The sequence below is a fragment of the Podarcis bocagei genome, assembly GCF_964188305.1.
Source record: "Podarcis bocagei genome assembly, chromosome: 10".
NCBI lineage: Eukaryota > Metazoa > Chordata > Lepidosauria > Squamata > Lacertidae > Podarcis > Podarcis bocagei.
The window spans coordinates 32503704-32524999 of NC_138135.1; the positions used below are offsets into that span (position 1 = coordinate 32503704).

At 40.4% G+C, this 21296-nt stretch overlaps 1 protein-coding gene across 2 annotated transcripts in view; it reads right to left on the reverse strand.

The window, feature by feature from the left end:
* The window catches only part of TMEM184B (transmembrane protein 184B), a 41481-nt gene that overhangs the window by 14391 nt on the left and 5794 nt on the right, over positions 1–21296 (reverse strand). For both annotated transcript variants that reach the window (XM_081211123.1, XM_081211124.1), the window contains exons 2-4: positions 7752–7982; positions 4298–4463; positions 133–223 (exon numbers count right to left, since the gene is read on the reverse strand). In XM_081211123.1, coding sequence (XP_081067249.1) covers positions 133–223; positions 4298–4463; positions 7752–7955 — 461 coding nt within the window. In that variant the 5' untranslated portion in view covers positions 7956–7982. The remainder of the gene's footprint in view (positions 1–132; positions 224–4297; positions 4464–7751; positions 7983–21296) is intronic.

The following is a 21296-nucleotide window of genomic DNA, read 5'->3' on the forward strand; positions in this document are numbered from 1 at the left end:
CGGAAACGAAAAAACCTTTCGTTTTGCGAATTTTTCGTCTCGCGAGGCGTTCGTCTTGCGGGGTACCACTGTAGATAGATAGATAGATAGATAGATAGATAGATAGATAGATAGGACACACAGCATACTCACTCAATGGACTTCCCTCTAATCTCAGACATGATGGAGCTCTCTCCGCCAAGGTACTCATAGCAGAGGCTAAGGAAGTTATAGATTACAAAAGCTGCAAAAAGAGATGAAACCAGCAAAAATCACTAAATATACTCCAAGGGTTTCAAAGGAACCACGGGGGGTGGGTGGTTCTAGCTCAGCAATTCAAAAAGAATCCCACAATGCACTACCAGATCTGTCATTTGATTAAAGACATTTTTATTGATCGACTATTTGAGTTTATTTGAATCAATTAAGATCTACATATGAATAAAGCAGCAAAAAAGGGGGGACCCCACTGTTTTTAGAATGTACACAAATATGTCACAGTCTAAACCACTTCAGAAGAGGTCTTCTGTCCTTTATGAGAGGAAGAATGCTGCTTCTAAGATATTCTCTGTCATCCAGTACTTTATCTTATTTATTTTATTTTTAAAAATCTGCTCCAATTCACTGGGGATAATTTTTTATTTATCAAAAGATTCTCAGTTGAGAGAGGAATGATGGGCTGTGCCAGGATGCAGGCAAGATAATTTGCTTCATATACATAACAGGAATATTATGCTAATAAATTACTTATAGTACAATCCACTTGCAATGCTTCCACTCCAGAGCACAAATATTCTTTTTACCATTCCACCTGCAAGCCATTCCGCCATGCTTATCTATGGAAGTTGTTCAGAGCATTTTATATGTCATTTCTAGACTCACAGTGCTCCCTAGTGTCATTCTGGGACATTGATGGTGTACTAGATGGGGAAGTTCCCATGACAATTCAGTCATGCAACTTGCTTGTGCTATTTCTGTTTACTTTGAAGGTCTCACATGCAAATACTGACCAGGTGCCAAACTGCTAAGCTTGACCAAGGCGATGACAAACACACACTCCCTAGTATGAACCAATGGGTTTCCAGCTCTGTAATCACATTTTTAAAAACTGAATGATAAGCTTGGTACTCAAAAGCTCTGTTCATGTGAGGATCATTACCAGATTCTTCTTGCCTACGATATCACGAACTGTGGCTGAACCTCACCCATGAGAATACACTAGGACAGCTGTGAGTGGAGTTCTTCCTGGTTCAAAATCTCAATGCAGCTGTGAATTTTAACAGCACTTGTGGAAATGAGATGATTTCATTAGGACTACAGCAGGAATCCTTTTTACTTTGAAGGTCTCCAATTCAAATACTGCCCAGGCATTAAGATCACCTAGTCCAGTTGAAAATTAAAGCCTGTGCTATTAATTTTGTTTTTTAAAAAACTCAGCATGGTTACTAAATAAACATTTAGTGTCACATCTACTTTGATACTGTGAGTTACAAAGGTTCTGTTTTGGTGAGAGTAAGAGTCTTGCCTTTTGTGAACTGCTCTTCTGTTGTTCTGTGGTGGTATTCAAGATCCAAGTCAAGTGTATTCCTTTCCCCCCCTTCTGCACTGCTTTTTGACTTTGATAAAAGTCAAAGATCATAATTCTAGCCTAACTTTTTGTCTAGAGTTACATTTGGGTATTATTTACTCCCATGTTCAACACACAGAAGCACGCAGCAAGGCCATACAGAGTACTCCCACCCTTCCAACATCCCACGCTCTTCTTTTGACATCCACATATGCAGGGAAAACACTTTCACACATACAGTTGTACATACAAAGGCTTCACTAGAATCTGGAATCCAAATTGTTCCAGATCCCAAGGATGGCTTCATGCATACAATTACATCTGTAAGGAGGTGGTCCTTACAGATGTCTATGCAGTGTATGTGGACTCCAGGGAAGAAGAGTGTGGCCTGCTTCTTGCTCTCATGTTGTATATCATGTCCCAAAAAATGGTGACTGGCATACCATTCCACTTCAGGTCACCAAAATGAAATTTGGTATGGCATAATGGTTAAAGAAGCACTCACTATGCTCATTGGGTGATCTCCAGCCAGTCACTATCTCTCAGCCTATCCTCAACCCAAACTCAGTGCCACAATCATAAGGGTTTATTTGGATAAAAGGTTCCTTAAAATAGTAATTCAGTAAAAACTACCAGAGAGCTTCTTGTACCCAATTCCATTCACAGAATTCTATAGGAACCAATCACTTATATAATGCATGTCTTATTACACAGAGTGAAGTCTTGCTCCAGTCAACAATCTTCCTGCATCTCCAGATGTCTACAAAACAAGTTCAGTGCTTTTGTGGGAGGAATAACCAAAAGCACACTGCTGTTCCAGAGGTTTCCGCCCTGCCCTCTGATACAGGAAAGGCTCATTATAGTAGGAGCTGCCTATTCTGGGACCTTGTTTAGGAGAAGATGAAATTAGGTGGAAGAGAACAAAAGCGTTTCCAACATTCCTCAAGCTCCTCATGGAAGTACATTTAGGTTGCACACGCACACCTATGCAAATTTATCTTGGAATAAGTCCCATTTAACATGCACTTTCTTCAAAGGAGACATGCATAAGATTGTGCTGAAGTCTCTGGCTAGTGCTCTACTGCCAACATTTCCAGTTGGAGATGTTATTTAAATTCTCAAATAAGACTACCAACTTTAAAAAAAATCAAACACTAAATGCCACAGATTCCAGCTGTGTATTTTCTTTAACGTTTTCCAAGGGCAGACTTTCCCAAGGGAAAAATCTCTTTTGAAATGAAAGGAGATTCCCACCCCCTCCTGTTTTCTGATTTTCGTAGACATAGTTTTAACTATAGAAAGTACGAAAGCAGGGAGGGGGACCCAAACCTATTTGCATACAGGCCATCAAGCTGGCAAACTTTAGAATGTGGGCTGACCCTCTGAGCAGATGTTGTCATGTTTGCAAACTCCCTAGGCGAGGCGAAGGGGATAATAGCTGTTGCTAGGAGATGAATTTCACAGAGCAGCAGGCTTCCAGCTACGCAGCTACGCCTTTATATACACACTCAGCAAAGGCAGAGGAAAGGGAAAGCCAGGCCAAACAAAGATGGCCTCTGGATTGTGTGTGTGTGCATCTGCCATCTGCTAACACATCCCAATGTATTGTCATAGGTGTGAAAAGCCCAGTGATCCCCTAACCACAGTTGTTCATGAGCAAATATTGCACTAGTATCATATAAAGCATATTTTCATATGGCTATGAAACTCAGCAGGAGACTCTCTTAGTATGGCTTGCTCAAAAAAAAAAAAAAATCTCACAAGATCCACAGACTAAAACATTTTAAAGTACAGCAAGTGCTGCAGGGTAATTTTTTTGTCTCATCCAAATCAGTGTGTTCTACCTAAGTAACCAGAAAAAGAGTATTTTCAACTTATTTAAATAGGAATCTTGTTGAAGGTTGTTTTTCAGTTAAAGATAAAGAAACTCTGCAATGAATGCATCATAATCAGTTTAAATTTGTCACATGCTCTCTAGCACTGGAGCAGGAAATCTTGTCATGAGATCATTCACATATTTGTCCTTCTGAACAATTTCAGGAGATTGTATTAAATAAGCCATAACTGCCCTAATTTAAAAACAAAACAAAACTGTATTTACATGTTTTTATGAAAACCAGAGGAATGCAAAAGTCTTTTTTCACATGCTTCCTAGAAAGCATCTTTCAGGTATCTGGGATCAGTAGCTGGACAGCTGCAGAATTCTACCAGTAGTCCAAAACTTTTGGTGGTCCCAAATTGGCGAAGGCTATCCTAGAGCAACTACTCAGGTTGATTTAATAGTAATCTGCTGAGAGAACTCACTCATACATTCTCTTTTCTTCTTTGATGGAAAATTACTGGCATAATCTATTGAGTGAATCACCAGAACCAAAGGAGTCATACCTATTTGCATGGTTTCTTGAGTTCTTGTATCTAGGCTTCTGAATTCTGTGCCAATATTATTTTTCATCATCTGAACCTTCTTATATGATGGGGAGAATGTCCACAGATTCTAACAACATATTGCATTTATTCCATCCCTATATATTCGTTCATATACAGATTCCTTTTCTGCTGTAGCGAGCAATATCTATAGCCAGCAGCTTGGCCTATCATTGCCATCATTGCCATAGACTTCCTGCCACTTCTCCATATTTAGAACACAACCCCATATTTAACTAAGACCCTTGTGTAAGGGTACTTCCTTCAGGCTCACATCCAAAGCACCACCTTCTCTCTAGCCTGTTTCCATGCCTTCCAGCACCTTACCTTCATAGCAATCCCGCACTGTGCCAAAGTAAACATAGTACTGGTCATTGGTGAAGAAAAGGAGGCTGAGCCATGAGTCGACAGCATAAATGGGCACAATGAAGAGGATCCGGACAATATAGCGTTGCTCATTGGGGCAACTGTAGCAACGAAGGTGCATATAGATCTGGATGAAAAACATGGTGAACAGGATAATGTCAAATTAGAACAAAAGTAAGCTAAGGAGGAAGAGGAGTGATAATGGGAATTTAAGAATGCAATGCCATACACAACACATAAGCACTTTTTTGCTCTCATAAGGCTTTCTTACTGAGTTTATAGCTTAGTAGGATATATTTACTTGGTTTTTGCACTGTAAGGTCTATGTTTACTCTACATCTGCTCTTTATCCTTAAACAAGAACAAGGAATAAAATTCATTTACAAAGTAAAGGTAGCTTATGAATATATAAATTGCTATAAAATGTAATGAAATGAACATTCTGTACTATATTTACTGTAAGATAAAAAGCAACTGTCCCACAGTATTTTTTCTATCCAAATGATAAGAATAATTTTAGTTTTTTAAAAAAGTACTAGGCATCTGAATGACATACTTTTCACTTGAGATTTACTTATTTTAATTACAAACTGATTTGGTTTCTAAATGTAATGTGCTGAAGTGGTGAAATGGCTACAATAATGAAGCTATCCTGTGCTATCGTTCACATTCATTATCCAGATGTCTACATTTCACAGCTTCAATATATTACTTTTAGAAACCAGATTTAAGCACATACACATGACATATATGGCTCATATGTTTTCAGTGCAATACAGTAGCAGAGCCTTCTGTAATGTCATGATCCCACACAAAAATAAAGTTTTTGGATCTATAAATATAAGACAACCAAAGTGAGGACCAGCCAAAAACACAACTTTAATCTGCAAAGACATATAAGACGTCTCTCAAATACAAACTCTATCGTGCTTTCTAATAACAGAAGAGTACACCAATAAGTTTTGCAAATGAATCAAATCTCATCTTTAAAATGTTTTGTTTTATATGGTAGCCTGCCTATCCTACAAGTTAAAATCTTTACTGACTAGAAACAGACTGGATGGAGAGTGTATTAGAATGTTGGTTATGAACAGTAATTTTGAAATAGTGCTTTTCTTCGCCCACAGGGTGTTTCCAGATAGCAGCAGCACCGGGAGTGCAAACACAGGAAATTCTTCAAAAAAGGAGGCATTTCCTAGGGTTTTTTTCTTTTGCAGAGGGAAAAGTTTTGTATGATTATGACTAGTTGGCTTCAATAGAACACCCTAGCTGCTCTTTGTCTTATAATCTAGTTTTACACAGCCAATCATATAATTCAGTGCAAAGATATTGAGCATTTTTAGTCAGCTTCGTAACAGAGCTCAACTGATCTTTGCAAGCCATTCTGGAGGCCTTTTTCAGTTGAAGAGATACATAAAAATTCTTCAGATACATAAATAAGAATGCAAGCAATCTACGGAGTCAACCTTACAGCTGTAATGCATGAAACAGTTATACTACTAAGAGAAAAGAGTCCTGCTACATCAGACCAAAGGTTCATCTAATTCCCCAAAGAAGCCAGTCAGCAAGATGCCTTGAGGAAACTCACAAGCAGAACATGAAGGCATCAGCCCTCTTATTTGTCCCTAACATCTGATATGTTGCCTGTTATTGCAGAGGATTCACTTAGCTATCGATTCTAACAGCATTTTGATAGAGTCATCCTCCATGGATTTCTCTCCTTTAAATCCATCTACACTAGTGCTCATGACTACGTTCTGTGTCCATTAATTCCATAACGACACAGTAAGACTAGAACTCTCCCTTTGTACACTCTGGGGGCCAACTGTTTACACACCAAGATCAGATGGCGCTATTCCAACAGACATGCAGCAGATGACCAATTAATGTTCTAAAGAAGAAGAACTAATAAGATTCATTGTTGCTGCCCAAGTAAATGTCAGGTAAGCTGCTATTCTGATTCATAAAGTAGCTAATCCCCTTTTGAATCTCACACAGCCAGTTTCATTATATAATACTCTGTAGCTCTCCAATGGATAGTCACTTATCTATTCATTAACCCACAGGTGTTAAACACAGGTTGATGAAATTGTAGGGTTTGCATGTGTTACTCATCATACAAGGACACTATTAGACAGCATTACAAAGAGGATGCTAAATTTGGTTTGTACCGTCACCCACCAACCTGATGAAATACAGCAGCCAAGTCTTACAGCAGAAAAGCTGGCGGCAGGAGGAGAGGAAAATGCCTCTGCCGCCTCCTCCTCACCGTGCAACCAGGTTCGCTGAAACCATTTGTACAGAGTGTTCATCATCATGACAGACATTTTGGGCAGAAATTTAAAATGATAAATGGCTGTTTATTCCTTGTGCTAAGAACAGGCAGAGCTATGAAATTGGAAGATAACGCCAAAGGGTTATTAAACCCCATGAATCATGGTACATCATTATTACATAGCCTTCTCCCACCCCCACCCCAATGAAACACACTTAATTAAATGTACATCATTCCTAAGCCAATCAACTGCATTACTATGAGGGAAGTGTGTTGTCTGCATACCTCAGAAGTTGACGGACTAATTACTACTTAGGATTCTGGAATAAAGGCCCCAGGGCCTATCACAGCAATCCACCCCATAGTATTAGCAGTCTGACAGGAAAGATGCTTGATCTTCTATAGTTTTGACATTGTCCTGCTTTTCTCTACAAGTTACTGCCTAGATTTATTGTTAGGCAAGACACGGGCACCATGAACTTAATGGCGAGCTGAAGAGATTAATTTGTAGACAGCTTCCTGGCAGCTGCAGCCTTATGTATATGCTGGCACTGTCTGAACAGCTCTGAGGTTTGCTTGTCTCACACACAATGGGATGGGACAGCAAAGTCCTGCATTCCCCCACCCTCCATACTCTAGCTGTTTTTAGCCACATCATTTCCACTCTCACTACTCTATGAGAACAGACTCATCGCACCACAGCAAATACCTGATAAACATCTGTATCACAACTAAAGTAAAGACACACTCTCCTCTCCTTCAAGTTACATGGGGGCTTGTTCAACGGTGTTAATCCATAGGTGCACCTGTATACACTGTGCAAATGGAGTTGGAGATTGCTCATGTATGCTACAGGCCATAATGTTGCATAAAGTGATCTGTAGCTTAAAACAGAAGTAGCGGTAACCACTTTGGGCCACAAGCTCCATCCACTCTACATGATCTAATGATGGCAGAGAGTAGAACAGGTAAGGCTACAGCAAGCTTAACTGTAGTCAGCACAGTAAATTTAACAGCTCTCTCTCTCTCTCTCTCTCTCTCTCTCGCTCGCTCGCTCGCTCGCTCGCTCTCTGGCTGCAGTAGAAAAGGTGCCTTTACAAAGCACCATTCAAAATGCTAGAAGTATTTGATTTTGCTTACCTGATGGCAAGTAATAAGCAAAGCAGTCCACACGAAGAAACCTGAGATGGCCTGGGCAGCTGTAGTCATTAGGAATACTGGTTGCTCCACAGCAGTGGGAGTGCCAACCTCAGACATCCAGGATAAGTTGGGGGCTGCAGCAGGAGTGCTGGCTGGGGAGCCCAGCTCAGGCACAGACATGACTCCAGTCACTACAATCATCATGTCCTCAGAGTTGTGGGTCCTTCAGATCTAAAGAGGAATTTTATATATAGAGAGAGAGAGACAGAAAAGTTTCAAAATAGCAGAAACAACCTATCATAGCCAGAACACCTCACAGGTATCCCAGAGTTTTGCTAAACATTTCTGTCAAGTGTAAAGGTCTTCAGTAGCAAAGGTAAACAGGAATAATTTGGGAGAAATCGATCATGTTCCTATGGTATCAAACACAGCTACTCTTTAGTCACTGAACAGTCAGAAAGAAGGTCAGACATGTGAAAAGCAGTTCTAAATTTAAATTGCAGAGAATTCTGGAACACTGCCTAAAACAATCGCGCATTTTTGATACTCTATTAACACATTCAATTTTATTCCTTTCTTAAGTGGTTATACAAAGAGTTGCAATAAGTTTTTTCAAAAACATGGGGCACAACATTTTAAGGTGACTGTTTTGAGACCGCAGGAAGAAGCTGGCTGTTTGTGCATCTAGTGATCTCTTCTCTCAAGTCCACCCCATGAAGCAAAAACTTCATACAGAACAGAAGGTAGTGAAAAGCACCAATACTTGATAGAAATGTATTGGCTTTACATGGTATATGTGTGTCCAACCAATATATAGATGTGCTAGCCTGGTACTGACTTAAAACCTTCCGTCTGACTCTTGACTGTTCTGACAGAATCAGAAGTACAACTGAGCAGAAAAAATCCAAACATTTATGGATTAAATGTTCATTATCATTAGCTACGCTCATTATACAAATTCAAAAACTGACAAACTGTCAGCAGTGAAGAAGATCAAGTAGTCTGGAAATGAGATCATAAGCAAGTACTCTTGTCTCTAAGAAATGGGGGGATGAACTGAAAAGCCAATAGGTAAATTATCTAAGTTGTTAAACTGAAATTATGAAGCACAACTATGCATGAATTACGAAAGTGATACACACAGCAGGAAAAATTTTGGAGAACCAAGTATTTCTATATGAAGTCTTTTCATTTATCACAACCAGACCAGTAGACTATAAAAAGAATCAACATGTGATTTTGTTTTCCTCTGGCCTTACAAGAAAAGAGCAAATAAGGTAAGCACGTGGAGAGTCCCCTTTCAACATAGATCTTTTGACTGTTCTAGCTGGGCCAGCCGCCATTCTAGTTACATAACAATTCCTACTTCAGTTTGTTTTAATACATCATTCTCATTGCTGAAATAGCCACCCAGTCTGAATATATGATAAAAATACCCAATGGTAAAAATACTTTACATTCTGCAGGGAACACAAAGCTATTTTGAAAACAATAGAGACTGACAAACCGCCATAGTGCACAAAGAACAAGGAGATGGTATATAGACCAGTGGTTCCCAAATTCGGGTCCGCGGAATACACCCAGGGGATCCACGGTCCCAATCCTTGCCTCCCCCCCACTAAATTTTTGTCATTTTTGCACGGCTAATATCACAAATCTTATGGTCTGTTTTAGCACCGTATGATTTTTCAATATGCTGGCCAAAATCAGTTTTGAAATTCCACTGTGATAACTATTTTGTTTTTTTGGTTTTTTTATAAAATTTTTATTGGTTTTACAAAATTTTATAGAACAAACAAACACTTAAAAAGACAAACATACACGTATAATTTCATATCATAATTTCATAAACCTCTTTTCTGGGACTTCCCCATACCCCCCCTTTCTGCATCCCAATGTCCATAATTTTATAGCAACTCCCATTTGTTACTTTCCAACCTCTGTCATCTTAGTCATCTCCATATTCTGACCTTATATCACTGTATCCCTTTGTTCCTGAAAACCGCAACACTCTAACATTCATTAAGTTTATAATAGTCCTTAAGATAACTTTTAAATTTTCTCCATTCTTCTTCCGCCGTCTCTTTTCCTTGGTCACGGATTCTGCCTGTCATCTCGGCCAATGTCATATAGTCCATCACTTTCATCTGCCATTCTTCCAGAGTGGGTAGATCTTGTGTCTTCCAATACTTTGCGATGAGTATTCTTGCTGCTGTTGTCGCGTACATAAAAAAAGTTCTATCCCTCTTTGACACCAATTGGCCGACAATGCCCAAGAGAAAGGCCTCTGGTTTTTTAGGAAAAGTACATTTAAGTACCTTTTTCATTTCATTATAGATCATTTCCCAGAAAGCCTTAATCTTCGGGCATGTCCACCAAAGGTGGTAGAAGGTACCTTCAGTCTCTTTACATTTCCAACATTTGTTATCGGGCAAATGATAAATTTTTGCCAGCTTGACTGGGGTCATGTACCACCTATAGACCATTTTCATAATATTTTCCTTTAAGGCATTACATGCCGTGAATTTAATACCGGTGTTCCATAACCATTCCCAGTCAGCTGACATGATGTTATGACCAACATCCTGTGCCCACTTAATCATAGCCGATTTGACTGTTTCGTCCTGTGTATTCCATTTCAGCAACAAGTTATACATTCTGGATAAATTCTTAGTATTGGGTTCTAACAGTTCAGTCTCTAGTTTTGATTTTTCCATCTGAAAGCCAATTTTCCTATCCTGTTTGAAAAACTCCATTATTTGATGGTATTGAAACCAATTTTGTACTTTATGTTTCAATTTCTCATGACTTTGTAATTTCAACTTATCTCCATCCTGTTCCAAAATTTCCCAATACTTCGGCCATCCGACCTCCATATTGAGTTTCTTCACTGCCTTGGCCTCCACTGGTGACACCCATCTGGGGGTTTTGTTTTCCAACAGATCTTTATATCTTATCCAAACATTGAACAATGCTTTTCTAACAATGTGATTTTTAAAGGCACTATGCAGCTTGATTTTGTCATACCATAGATATGCATGCCAACCAAAAGCATTGTTAAAACCTTCCAGATCTAAAATGTCTGTGTTCTCGAGGAGCATCCATTCTTTCAGCCGGCAAAAAGCTGCTGCCTCATAATACAATTTTAAGTCCGGCAGGGCAAAACCCCCTCTTTCTTTAGCGTCTGTCAATATTTTAAATTTAATCCTGGGCTTTTTGCCCTGCCAGACAAATTTCGAAATATCTTTCTGCCACCTCTTGAAACATTCCATCTTATCAAGAATCTGCAAGGTCTGAAACAAAAATAACATTCTAGGCAATACATTCATTTTAATCACTGCAATTCGGCCTAACATTGACAATTTCAAATTTGACCATATTTCTAGATCTTTTTTAATCTCTGACCAACATTTTTCATAGTTATCCTTATACAAATTCGCATTTTTGGATGTCAGATAAACCCCTAGGTATTTCACCTTCTTGACCACCGTCAAGCCTGTCTCCTCTTGGAATTTCTCTTTTTCCATATCTGTTAAGTTTTTCCCTAAAACTTTGGTTTTTTGCTTATTCAACTTAAATCCAGCTACCTGGCCAAACTGTTGGATTATTTCCAGGACCTTTTTTGTACTAGTGTTTGGCTCTTGCAAAGTCAGTACTAGGTCATCTGCAAATGCTCTTAACTTATACTGTTTAGCTCCGACCTGCACTCCTTTAACCTGCTGGTCATTCCTAATCATATTCAGCAACACCTCCAGAACTGAAATGAAGAGTAGTGGGGAAATTGGGCACCCCTGTCGTGTTCCTTTTTCTATCTTAAGTTCCTCAGTTACTACATTATTTACAATCAATTTAGCTTTTTGTTCTGAATATATTGCAGCCATACCATTCTCAAAACCTTGGCCTACCCCCATCCCATGAAGATTCTTTATCATAAAGCTCCAAGAGATATTGTCAAAGGCTTTCTCCGCGTCCACAAAAATCAGTACTGCTTTAGTATTTATATTCACCTCTAGCTTTTCCAAAATGTCTATTATATTCCTTACATTGTCTGCTAGGTGTCTTTTTGGGAGAAAGCCTGCTTGGTTCGTATGAATCTTCTCCATCAGCACTTTTTTAAATCTTTTTGCCAAAATGTCTGCAAAAATTTTGTAATCCACATTAAGTAGTGATATTGGGCGGTAGTTCTTCAGTTGAGTCTTTTCAGTCTCTGTCTTTGGTATGAGTGAAATATATGCTTCTTTCCACGATTCAGGTGCCTTTTTTCCCTCAAGGATCTCATTACAGACTTCTTTTAGTGGTTGAATCAACCATTCCTTCAGCGATTTGTAATATCTTGAAGTCAGTCCATCTGGTCCTGGAGATTTGCCCAGTTGCATGTTCTGAATGGCAGCCTCTATCTCTTGTTCTGTTATTCTCTGGTTCAGATCCATCTTGCTTTGATGAGAGATTTTTTGTAATCCATATTTATCAAGGAATTTGTCTATATCTTCTTCATTTTGCGGGCCTTGAGTATAAAGTTTTTTAAAATAACTCAAGAAGCAATTTCTAATTTCATTAGGTTTAGATATATTCTTTCCATCCACTTCTAGGCTTGTAACTGTATTTAGTTTCTGCCTTTTCTTCAATTGCCATGCCAGAAGTTTGCCACATTTATTTGCTGATTCAAATGTCTTTTGTTTCATCTGCTTTATCTTCCATTCAATCTCTTGGTTCATCAATTCCATATATTGTGTTTGATATAACTTAATCTCTCTTAAAATCTCCTGGGACTTTGGTTTTGCTCTTAGTTTTTTCTCTCCTTCCTTTATCTTTTCCATAATCTTTTCTTTTTTCTCATTTTGTTTTTTCCTCTTTATTGAGTTTTGTTGAATCAAGAAACCCCGCATCACCGCTTTGCTTGCGTCCCAGATCACTCTTTTCTCCACGTCAGCCCTCAAATTTATTTCAAAATAGTCTTTTAAAGTTTTTTGGGCCTTCATAAGGATCTCCTTGTCTCAAAAGAGGGTGTCATTCATTCTCCATCTAAATTGACCAGTTGTTGTAAGTTTCATTTCCATCTTCACGGCGTTATGGTCGGAGCAAGTTTTTGGGCAGATTTCTACCTTCTTAATCTTTGGAGCCATACCACTAGTAATCCAAATTTGATCGATTCTGGTCCAGGTCATCATTGCTTGGGAGAAAAAGGTTCCCTCTCTCTCCAGAGGGTTCCTTGTTCTCCATATATCTATCAAGTCCATGTTTTCGGTCATTTCAAAAAAGGTCCTAGGAAGTCTCCCTTCCTTGGTAACTGTCAGTCTTTGTGCCTTGTCCATATTAGTGGAGACCACACCGTTCATGTCTCCCATAATTATCATATTGTAATCCAAATAGTCCGTCAGAGTTTCATGAAGTCTCTTGAAGAAGTCAGATTTACCTTCATTTGGTGCATAGATTCCAACAACTAAAAATTTTTCTCCTTGTACTTGTATTTCCACTGCCAAATATCTCCCTTGCTCATCTTTGAACATCATTTTTGGGGCCCATTTCTCTTTTACATAAATCACAACTCCTCTTTTTTTTACTTTGTCTGATGAGATAAATTCTTGTCCTAGTCTTTTGTTTGTAAGTAATCTCCTATGAGCTCTGGTTATGTGGGTTTCTTGTAGACATATCAAGTCCAATTGTTCTCTGTTCAAAATGTGAAAAACTTGTCTTCTCTTCAAAGGCCCATTGAGCCCATTACAATTCCAGCTAAAAAGTTGCAGGGCCATTTTGTTATTTCTCTGACACTCCTCCAACAGCTCCAAGTTGTTGCTCTTCCTCTGATGGTGGTGGTTTGTGTCCAAGTGAGAGATTCAGAATGTCTAGTGCTCTCCTCTGTTCTGCAATTGGGTCCACAGTCCCCTTCTGCAGGTCCTCTTGATTTCTTTCCAAAAATTTGTCTTTGTCTTTAATAGTCTTTATTTTCACCTTCTTTCCTTTGTAATCAAAAGACAGTCCCTGTGGAAATTCCCACCTGAAGCGGATGGAGTTTTCCTTTAACAAAAGAGCTAAGTCCTTATAAAAGCTTCTCAAATCCAAAATATATTTTGGGATATCTTTGAAAATCTGTGCAGCTGAGTTTCCAATTTGCAAGGCCTTTTCAAAGTGTAGTCCTAATATTTTGTCTCTTTCTTCCTTAGATCTAAGTGTAATCAGGCAGTCTCTCGGGGTCTTTCTGTCCTGCTTTTTGCCCAGTCTGAAGGCTGTTGTAATTTTAAATTCGTCTTCCTCCAGATCCCAGCAATCAGCAAACTCCTGTGTTAAAAACTCCGCAAGGTTGTCACTTTCGTTCTCTGGAATCAGTCTCAATTTCAAATTTCTCTCTTTTCTCTGTAATTCCCACAGAGCCAAAGTTGCGTCGTGTTCATGGACCTTCTTGGCAATCGGTTCTAAATTCTCTTGTGTCTCTCCAGGGATAGCTCTCGCTTCTTCGGCAATTTTACGTGTAGTAGAATTTTCCTCAACCAATTTGTTTATAGATTCTGTGTTCTGGTTTAGTCTTGCTGATATTTCTGTTAATTTTTGTGTATTTTCTAAAGTCTGTTTTGTCAGGGACTCCAGGGATTGATTTATCTTAAGTAGAGCTTCTGTCACGGCTTCCATAGAGACAGCTGTCACTTTTTCTTGTCCTGTTGTTCCTGCAAGTCCGGCAGTTACGCCTGTGATTGAGCCTCTTTTCTTTAGCTGTTGTTGCTGCAGCTGGTGCTGTTGCTGTTGTTTGGTCTTGGCTCTTGTGACTATCTCTTCTTGTGAGCCACTCATGTCAAGGTCGTTTCCCACGGGAGCTGTTCCCCACTGGAAAATTCCACTGTCTTAGGCTGGGCCAACCTTTACTTTACCCTCTAGGGGGAGCAAATCAAAATGGCCAAATATAAAATGTCCAAATACGAAGGCAAGGAGAATATCCAAATACGTAGGAAAGGGAGAAAGAGAAAAATTAAAGCAAGTGTGGCTGGAGACTTGTAACTGCAAATTGCCACAATTTCCCAGTAGATACTGTCTCTACTTACTCTGATGTACTGTATCCAGTCAATGCAAAAACTTTGTATCACAATGTAACTTTCACAGGGAAAAGTCAGTTCAGTGTCCTATTGTCCTAAAAGGCAGATCGTTGCATGCTCTTAAACAGCTGAGGCAGCAGAGGATTTTTTCTTTTAAATAAATCATGCAGTTGCCAAAGTCTCTTTTGCCTCCCCTCTGCCCTGCTAGCTAGAGGGGAGATCTAAAGTCCAAATGTCAGGTTTGGTTAAATAAAAACAAAGTCTTTAACGGATGCAGCTTTAGAGTTCCGTTGCTTTCACTTTCATGCAGTCGGGGGGAGGCAGACTTCCTTGATTTTAACCTCCCCGCTTTCAACCAAATCTCCAAATTTTAGATCCAAATAAAAGTTCCGTTTTACTCACGGGTTTTTTCTGTCCGTAATTTACAGGAAGGAATCGGCGCTCTCCACTAATAGCGACGCGGCTTCACCCTGCGGGCTGGGTAGCGATTCTCAGCACCGCGCTCCCCCGATGTCGTTCCGGAGCCTTTAAAAAGGCTCTTTCTGCGGTAAAGGGGGGGCGCTTTTGGTGCCCACCGAATCTCCTCGTTCACAGGCTTCCGCGCCTGTGATTTTAGGGGTCCCCCGCTTGCCGTAGCGGGACAGACCCGAACTCGCAGGGCAGTCCTTCTCCGGAGCTCGGAAAAAGGACCGCCATTAGCGCTGGCGCCGACCGGAAGTCCTCCCACTGTGATAACTATTTTGACCTGGCAATATGCAGCAATATGTTGCTTCTTGAGCAAGGGAGAGCAGGGCAGCTGATTTCAAGGCACCGCCAATATGCTGCTGATCTGAGCTGCCTTCCCTCACGATGAAAACAGGGCAGCAGATTGCAAGGTGCTGCCTTCCCCTCACACTGATGGAGAACAGGGCAGCTGATGGCCCTCACTTCAGGGCACTGTGGCACTACCTTCCCCTGGCACTGAGGTGAAGCAGCTTTTCTCAGTCAGCAGGAAAGTAACAGCAGCCACAGTGGATGTGCATCTTCGCTGGCTCAATGGCTTGATGCACCCCCCATTTCCATCCCCTCCCACTCAAACCATGCAGTGGAGGTGATTCTGCTTCCTCTCCTCCCTGCACCCATCCAATCTCCGTGACTGCTTCTTCCTTCATCTGCAGGCACCCTACCCACCCGACCTCTGTTGCTGCTCCTTCCCTCATCCCCACGCCTGATCTCCAATTTCAGACGTTGTGATATATCGGAATATCGTGATGTTTAGCTGCTGATATATCATGATGTTGAAAACCAGATATTGCTCAGCCCTAGTGTGTTTTTTAATATACCTAAAATCCTTTGCTTATTAGGGGCTACCCCACATTTTGTTCAAAAAATTGCTCTGCAGAGGTAACTACCATAGAGTTATCAAAATTTTCAAAAGTAGGGGGTCTGTGGCTTGGCTTTTGAAAAATAGGCGGCCCTCAGTAATTAGCTAATTGGGAACCACTGGTATAGACCACTGTTACCAGACTTGGTGCCCTCCAGATGTTGTTGGACTCACAACTCCCATAAACCTCAGCCACATGGCCAATGGTCAGGGATTATTGCTGTCAAAAGCAAACTCAAAAGGTCTGCATTCGCATGAGAAGTGGGGTTTGAGGGGAGATCTGTGGAAATGCTAAATATAATATGAAGACTGCACTTAGAAAGAGAAAAAATCCAGATGTGCATGAAGCAGAGGAAGGAAGGAAGGAAGGAAGGAAGGAAGGAAGGAAGGAAGGGAAGGAAGGAAGGGAAAGAAAGAGAGAAAGAAATTCTATAGAAAAAGATGACACTCAGGAAACTGAAAACAGGGTGGAGTTTGAGACGCCTTTGCTGCTGAGTCTGGAGGAAATTGGTTTCCGTCTGACAACATTCTACACACCACAGGGCACAAGTAAGAGGTTTTTGCTAAGCTTATGAAATACACATGTAGGAAGGATTTACCACAGATGTATGCCTAGCCAATTAAGCTTGAATGAAAAGGTGAAAGAAATTATCAGGTATCTGTGAGGCTGAGGAGAGAAGGATATCCATTCCTATTACAATGTAAAAAGAGATACTGGAAATCACAGCAATGCCTACAATAAATGAGGATAGTTTAAAAAACAACAACACACCACCCCTAGTCTACACAAACACTCCCCTTTATGATCAATTCACATGACTGCTAGATATAAATACCAAAGCAGGGGATTTGTCTGCAATTTATAACAGACGCTTTATTAAAAACCTTCTTATATGAGAGCCTTTCTATCAAGAAGCCCAAAAGAATGAACTGGACTTTCCATTCTTAGTGCTAAAGTGGTAGTTAAAGGATGCAATCCAATGCCTACTTAGTAAAGGTAAAGGGACCCCTGACTATTAGGTCCAGTCATGGACGACTCTGGGGTTGCGGCGCTCATCTCGCTTTATTGGCCGTGGGAGCCGGCGTACAGCTTCCGGGTCATGTGGCCAGCATGACTAAGCCGCTTCTGGTGAACCAGAGCAGCGCATGGAAACGGCCTTTACCTTCCCACTGGAGCGGTACCTATTTATCTACTTGCACTTCGTGCTTTTGAACTGCTAGGTTGGTAGGCGCAGGGACCGAGCAACAGAAGCTCACCCTGTCGTGGGATTCAAACCACCAACCTTCTGATAGGCAAGCCCTAGGCTCTGTGGTTTAACCCACAGCACCACCTGCGTCCCATGCCTACTTACTTGGCAGTAATCCTATTTGAAAAAATCAAGACTTTTGAAACATGGATAGGAAACAGCTGAAGAGACACAGCTCTGAAGTCAAACCTTTCTTCTGAAAAGTTCTGGAGGACTCAAAAGCATGTACACTATTTTATGCTGTTTAGGTTGTCCTAATAAAATCCTTGCCTTAATGTGATTTTGAAACTTAGTTTGATTATTAGGCAAACCACTATCTTTCAGTTTCAACTCTGTTTGCAAATGGATATGATAACATTTGCAAGGATTGTGGCAAAGATTACTGAGATAGAGAGTTCTCAGTGCTTCATATACGGTAATGTGTTATTATTATTTAAACAGATTACAGAACCTATAAATCTACATACCCTATTCTAAGTGCAAGCCAAGATTTTAGAAGAAAGCAAAACAAACCCAACGGTGCCATCAGAAAACAATATTCAGGCAATGGTCCAGGGCCCAACTGAAGAGAATGAGCGGGAACACCTCCAAACATAGCATGGCTGGCTTAACACATTTTTAAATAAACAAAAGATTACACATGAAAACCAGAGTGTAAAATTACCTAACTGCACCAGTGGACAAATCACTCCCCCTCGCCCCCACCAGGCCCAGGCCCCACCAAAAAAACCCCTAAGAAATGTAAGGGAAAATGCATTTTCAAATGGCAGGTGTCTAGACAGGCATTCAAAATGCAAAGAAACAACACATGAAACATACACTGCCCCCTAGTGCATGCAACCAGTGAAGAATGCATCTGACTAATAAAGCAGTCAAGCATATCATTCATCCCCAAAAATTTTAGAATGTGTGGTATGTTTTCCAATAATATTTTCCTCCCCTTGCTTTGAATTATTTTTTTAAAAAGCACACGCTTTAATTCTACCAGAGATATACCAACAATCTCTACATAGCAACATGTAAACTGCTTTGAGTTTTGCGTGTGTGTTCACAATCAAGCAGTGTATAAATTTTATGAAATAAATAAACAGGTCACCATATATTTCAGGTTTGTGACCTATCCGAGGATGAGGGTCTACCTCTTCAAGGAATTGTCGCTCTACTAACATAAGAGTGGGGAACTGTTTCCAGCCAGCAGGCCGCATCTCTGTGCACCTCTGCAGGTCACAGTGATGTCAGGTGTTTCATTTTTGCCTGCATGGTTTGAAATTAAACTGTGTGGGCAACAGAATGTGTGTGCAGCAATCAGCTGATTGTAAATACTTGGGAAGTACTGAGCAAAAGCCAGTGTTTAGGAAACACTATGCAAGGGGCTTTCCAAGCACCTCCATCCAGAACACCTTTTGTCAAAGCCCTGCCTTTACCTGCACTTCAACTGACACCACATATGGCATCAGGTTTTGGGCAGGTGGCTGAGGCTTGGCCAAAATGGGCCTCACAGTCCAAATGGGAAGGTCTGGTGGGCCTAATTAGGCTCACAGACTAGAGGTCTAAAGGTTGTTGTTGTGGCTAAGGATGCCTTTTTTATTCAATACACTGCTACTACTCACCATTCTGAAACTGTTATCTTGACACCATTAATTCATGCATATCTAAATGGACTGGAATAACTTAATATTCTTTGCAAGTATTGAAAACTGGCGCAGGGGCAAATCTTGAGTTTGAACATGAATGGCATAATTGTGTTTTAAATGTGTGCACCAACTTTCATTCTGATCTCTCTGTCTTCAAAGGAGACATTACAATTTGTTTTGCACCTCCTCCCCCCCCACTTTAAAAATACATGTGTGGACTGAGTTGGCTTTTAAAATGTAGGATTGTGCCCTGAACTTGTGTACTGAATTTGGACACTTCAATATTTAGAGTTATCATATAGGTGACAAATTTATAACTGAAATGCTGAAGTGTCAAAGTGTCAAATGAGACCAAAGGCCTCATTTGCTCTATCAATCAAGTGCTGAATGGAAATAGACACAATATTTTCCAGCAGCTGCTCCATCTATATATTTCTGGAGGCAAGTCAAGGTGCTGGTTCCCACTTTCTGAGCAGTGCTCTCTGTAGGCAGAGAGGGCACTAAGCAAATCACTTTTGAAGACCAAGGTCAGAATGAAAAAGAATCATGGTACAGGTTCCATATTTGATTGACACTCATAGCTTCAAGAGAGTAGAAGTTGTAGACTTTCTTTTGGTTTTTATTAAAAGTGAATTTCATTTAAAGCCAAATTACAATTTTAAAAGAGTCTTAATATAACTGTGTTAATAATAATAATAATAATAATAATAATAATAATAATAATAATAATAATAATAATAATAGCAGCTTTATATCCATCTGCTAGTCCAGGGGTCGGCAACCTGCGGCTCCGGAGCCGCATGTGGCTCTTTTACACCTTTGCTGCGGCTCCGGGGCGGATACTAGCGAGGGGAGGAGGTGAATTGTGCGCCCCGAAACTCCCCACTGTGGCAGGCGCTGTACTGGCTGTGAGGTCGCATGGGGGTGGTGCGTGTGTTAGTCACGCACCGTCCCGACGTCACCTTCCCGCCCGCTGTCAGATCGCAATGGTTTTGCGGCTCCCAGTTCTTTTTTTCTTCGGAAACGGGTCCAAGTGGCTCTTTTTGTCTTAAAGGTTGCAGACCCCTGTGCTAGTCCATACCAGGGCCATTACAGGGTCATTTACCTTTTTTAAGAAGAAGAAGAAGACAACACAAAAAGCAGTAGTTGCACAAGCCCCCTGCTGCTAGTATCACCTCTTCCTCAACTTTGGTTCAGTGCCGAAATGCTAAAATGCCTTGCTGAAGTGCCTTGGGCGAAGCTCTCCTTTAGTACAGTGCTGAAGTGCACTAAGGGAAGCTCTCCTTAAGAGAAGCCTCATGAAACCAGAGGCCTTTCTCTTGGGCATTGTCGGCCAATTGGTGTCAAAGAGGGATAGAACTTTTTTTATGTATGCTACGACAGCAGCAAGAATACTCATCGCAAAGTATTGGAAGACACAAGATCTACCCACTCTGGAAGAATGGCAGATGAAAGTGATGGACTATATGACACTGGCCGAGATGACAGGCAGAATCCGTGACCAAGGAAAAGAGACGGTGGAAGAAGAATGGAGAAAATTCAAAAGTTATCTTAAGGACTATTATAAACTTGATGAATGCTAGAGTGTTGTGGTTTTTAGGAATAAAGGGATACAGTGATATAAGGTCAGATCACAGAGAAGACTAAGATGACAGAGGTTGGAAAGCAACAATTGGGAGTTGCTGTAAAATTATGGACATTGGGATGCAGAAAGGGGGGGTATGGGGGAGTCTCAGAAAAGAGGTTTATGAAAAAATGTTATGAAATTATACGTGTTTGTATGTCTTTTTAAGTGTTTGTTTGTTCTTTAAAATTCTGTAAAATCAATAAAAAATTTATTAAAAAAAAAGAGAAGCCTCATGTGCATTCAAGCCCCATGTTAGGCAAAAAGATTCCTGCATTGCAGGGAATCTATGATTCTATGATTCCAAGTTGCTTTCTATAAATCTATGTCACTCATGTCCTGCCTTAAGATGGGTCTGAAAAGCAACATCATCACTGCATCTCTTTCTTTATTCTGAGAAGTGGGGGAGAAGGAAAGTCAAACATATAAAGTAATATACAGGAGCTTCATGTTTAAGTTGGGACTAATGATAGGTCCTGCATCTGACACAATGTTGTAGAATGCTATACTGCCTCAAGGGCTGTTGTGTCATATGTCATGACATCATGGCACATGGAACAGAAGTCCAATAACCAAGCAGATGGCAAGGCTGTACTTACTTTGGTTACTGAACAAAAGAATGCTCAGTATAATGAGCTGCTGTGTCAATGTGAAG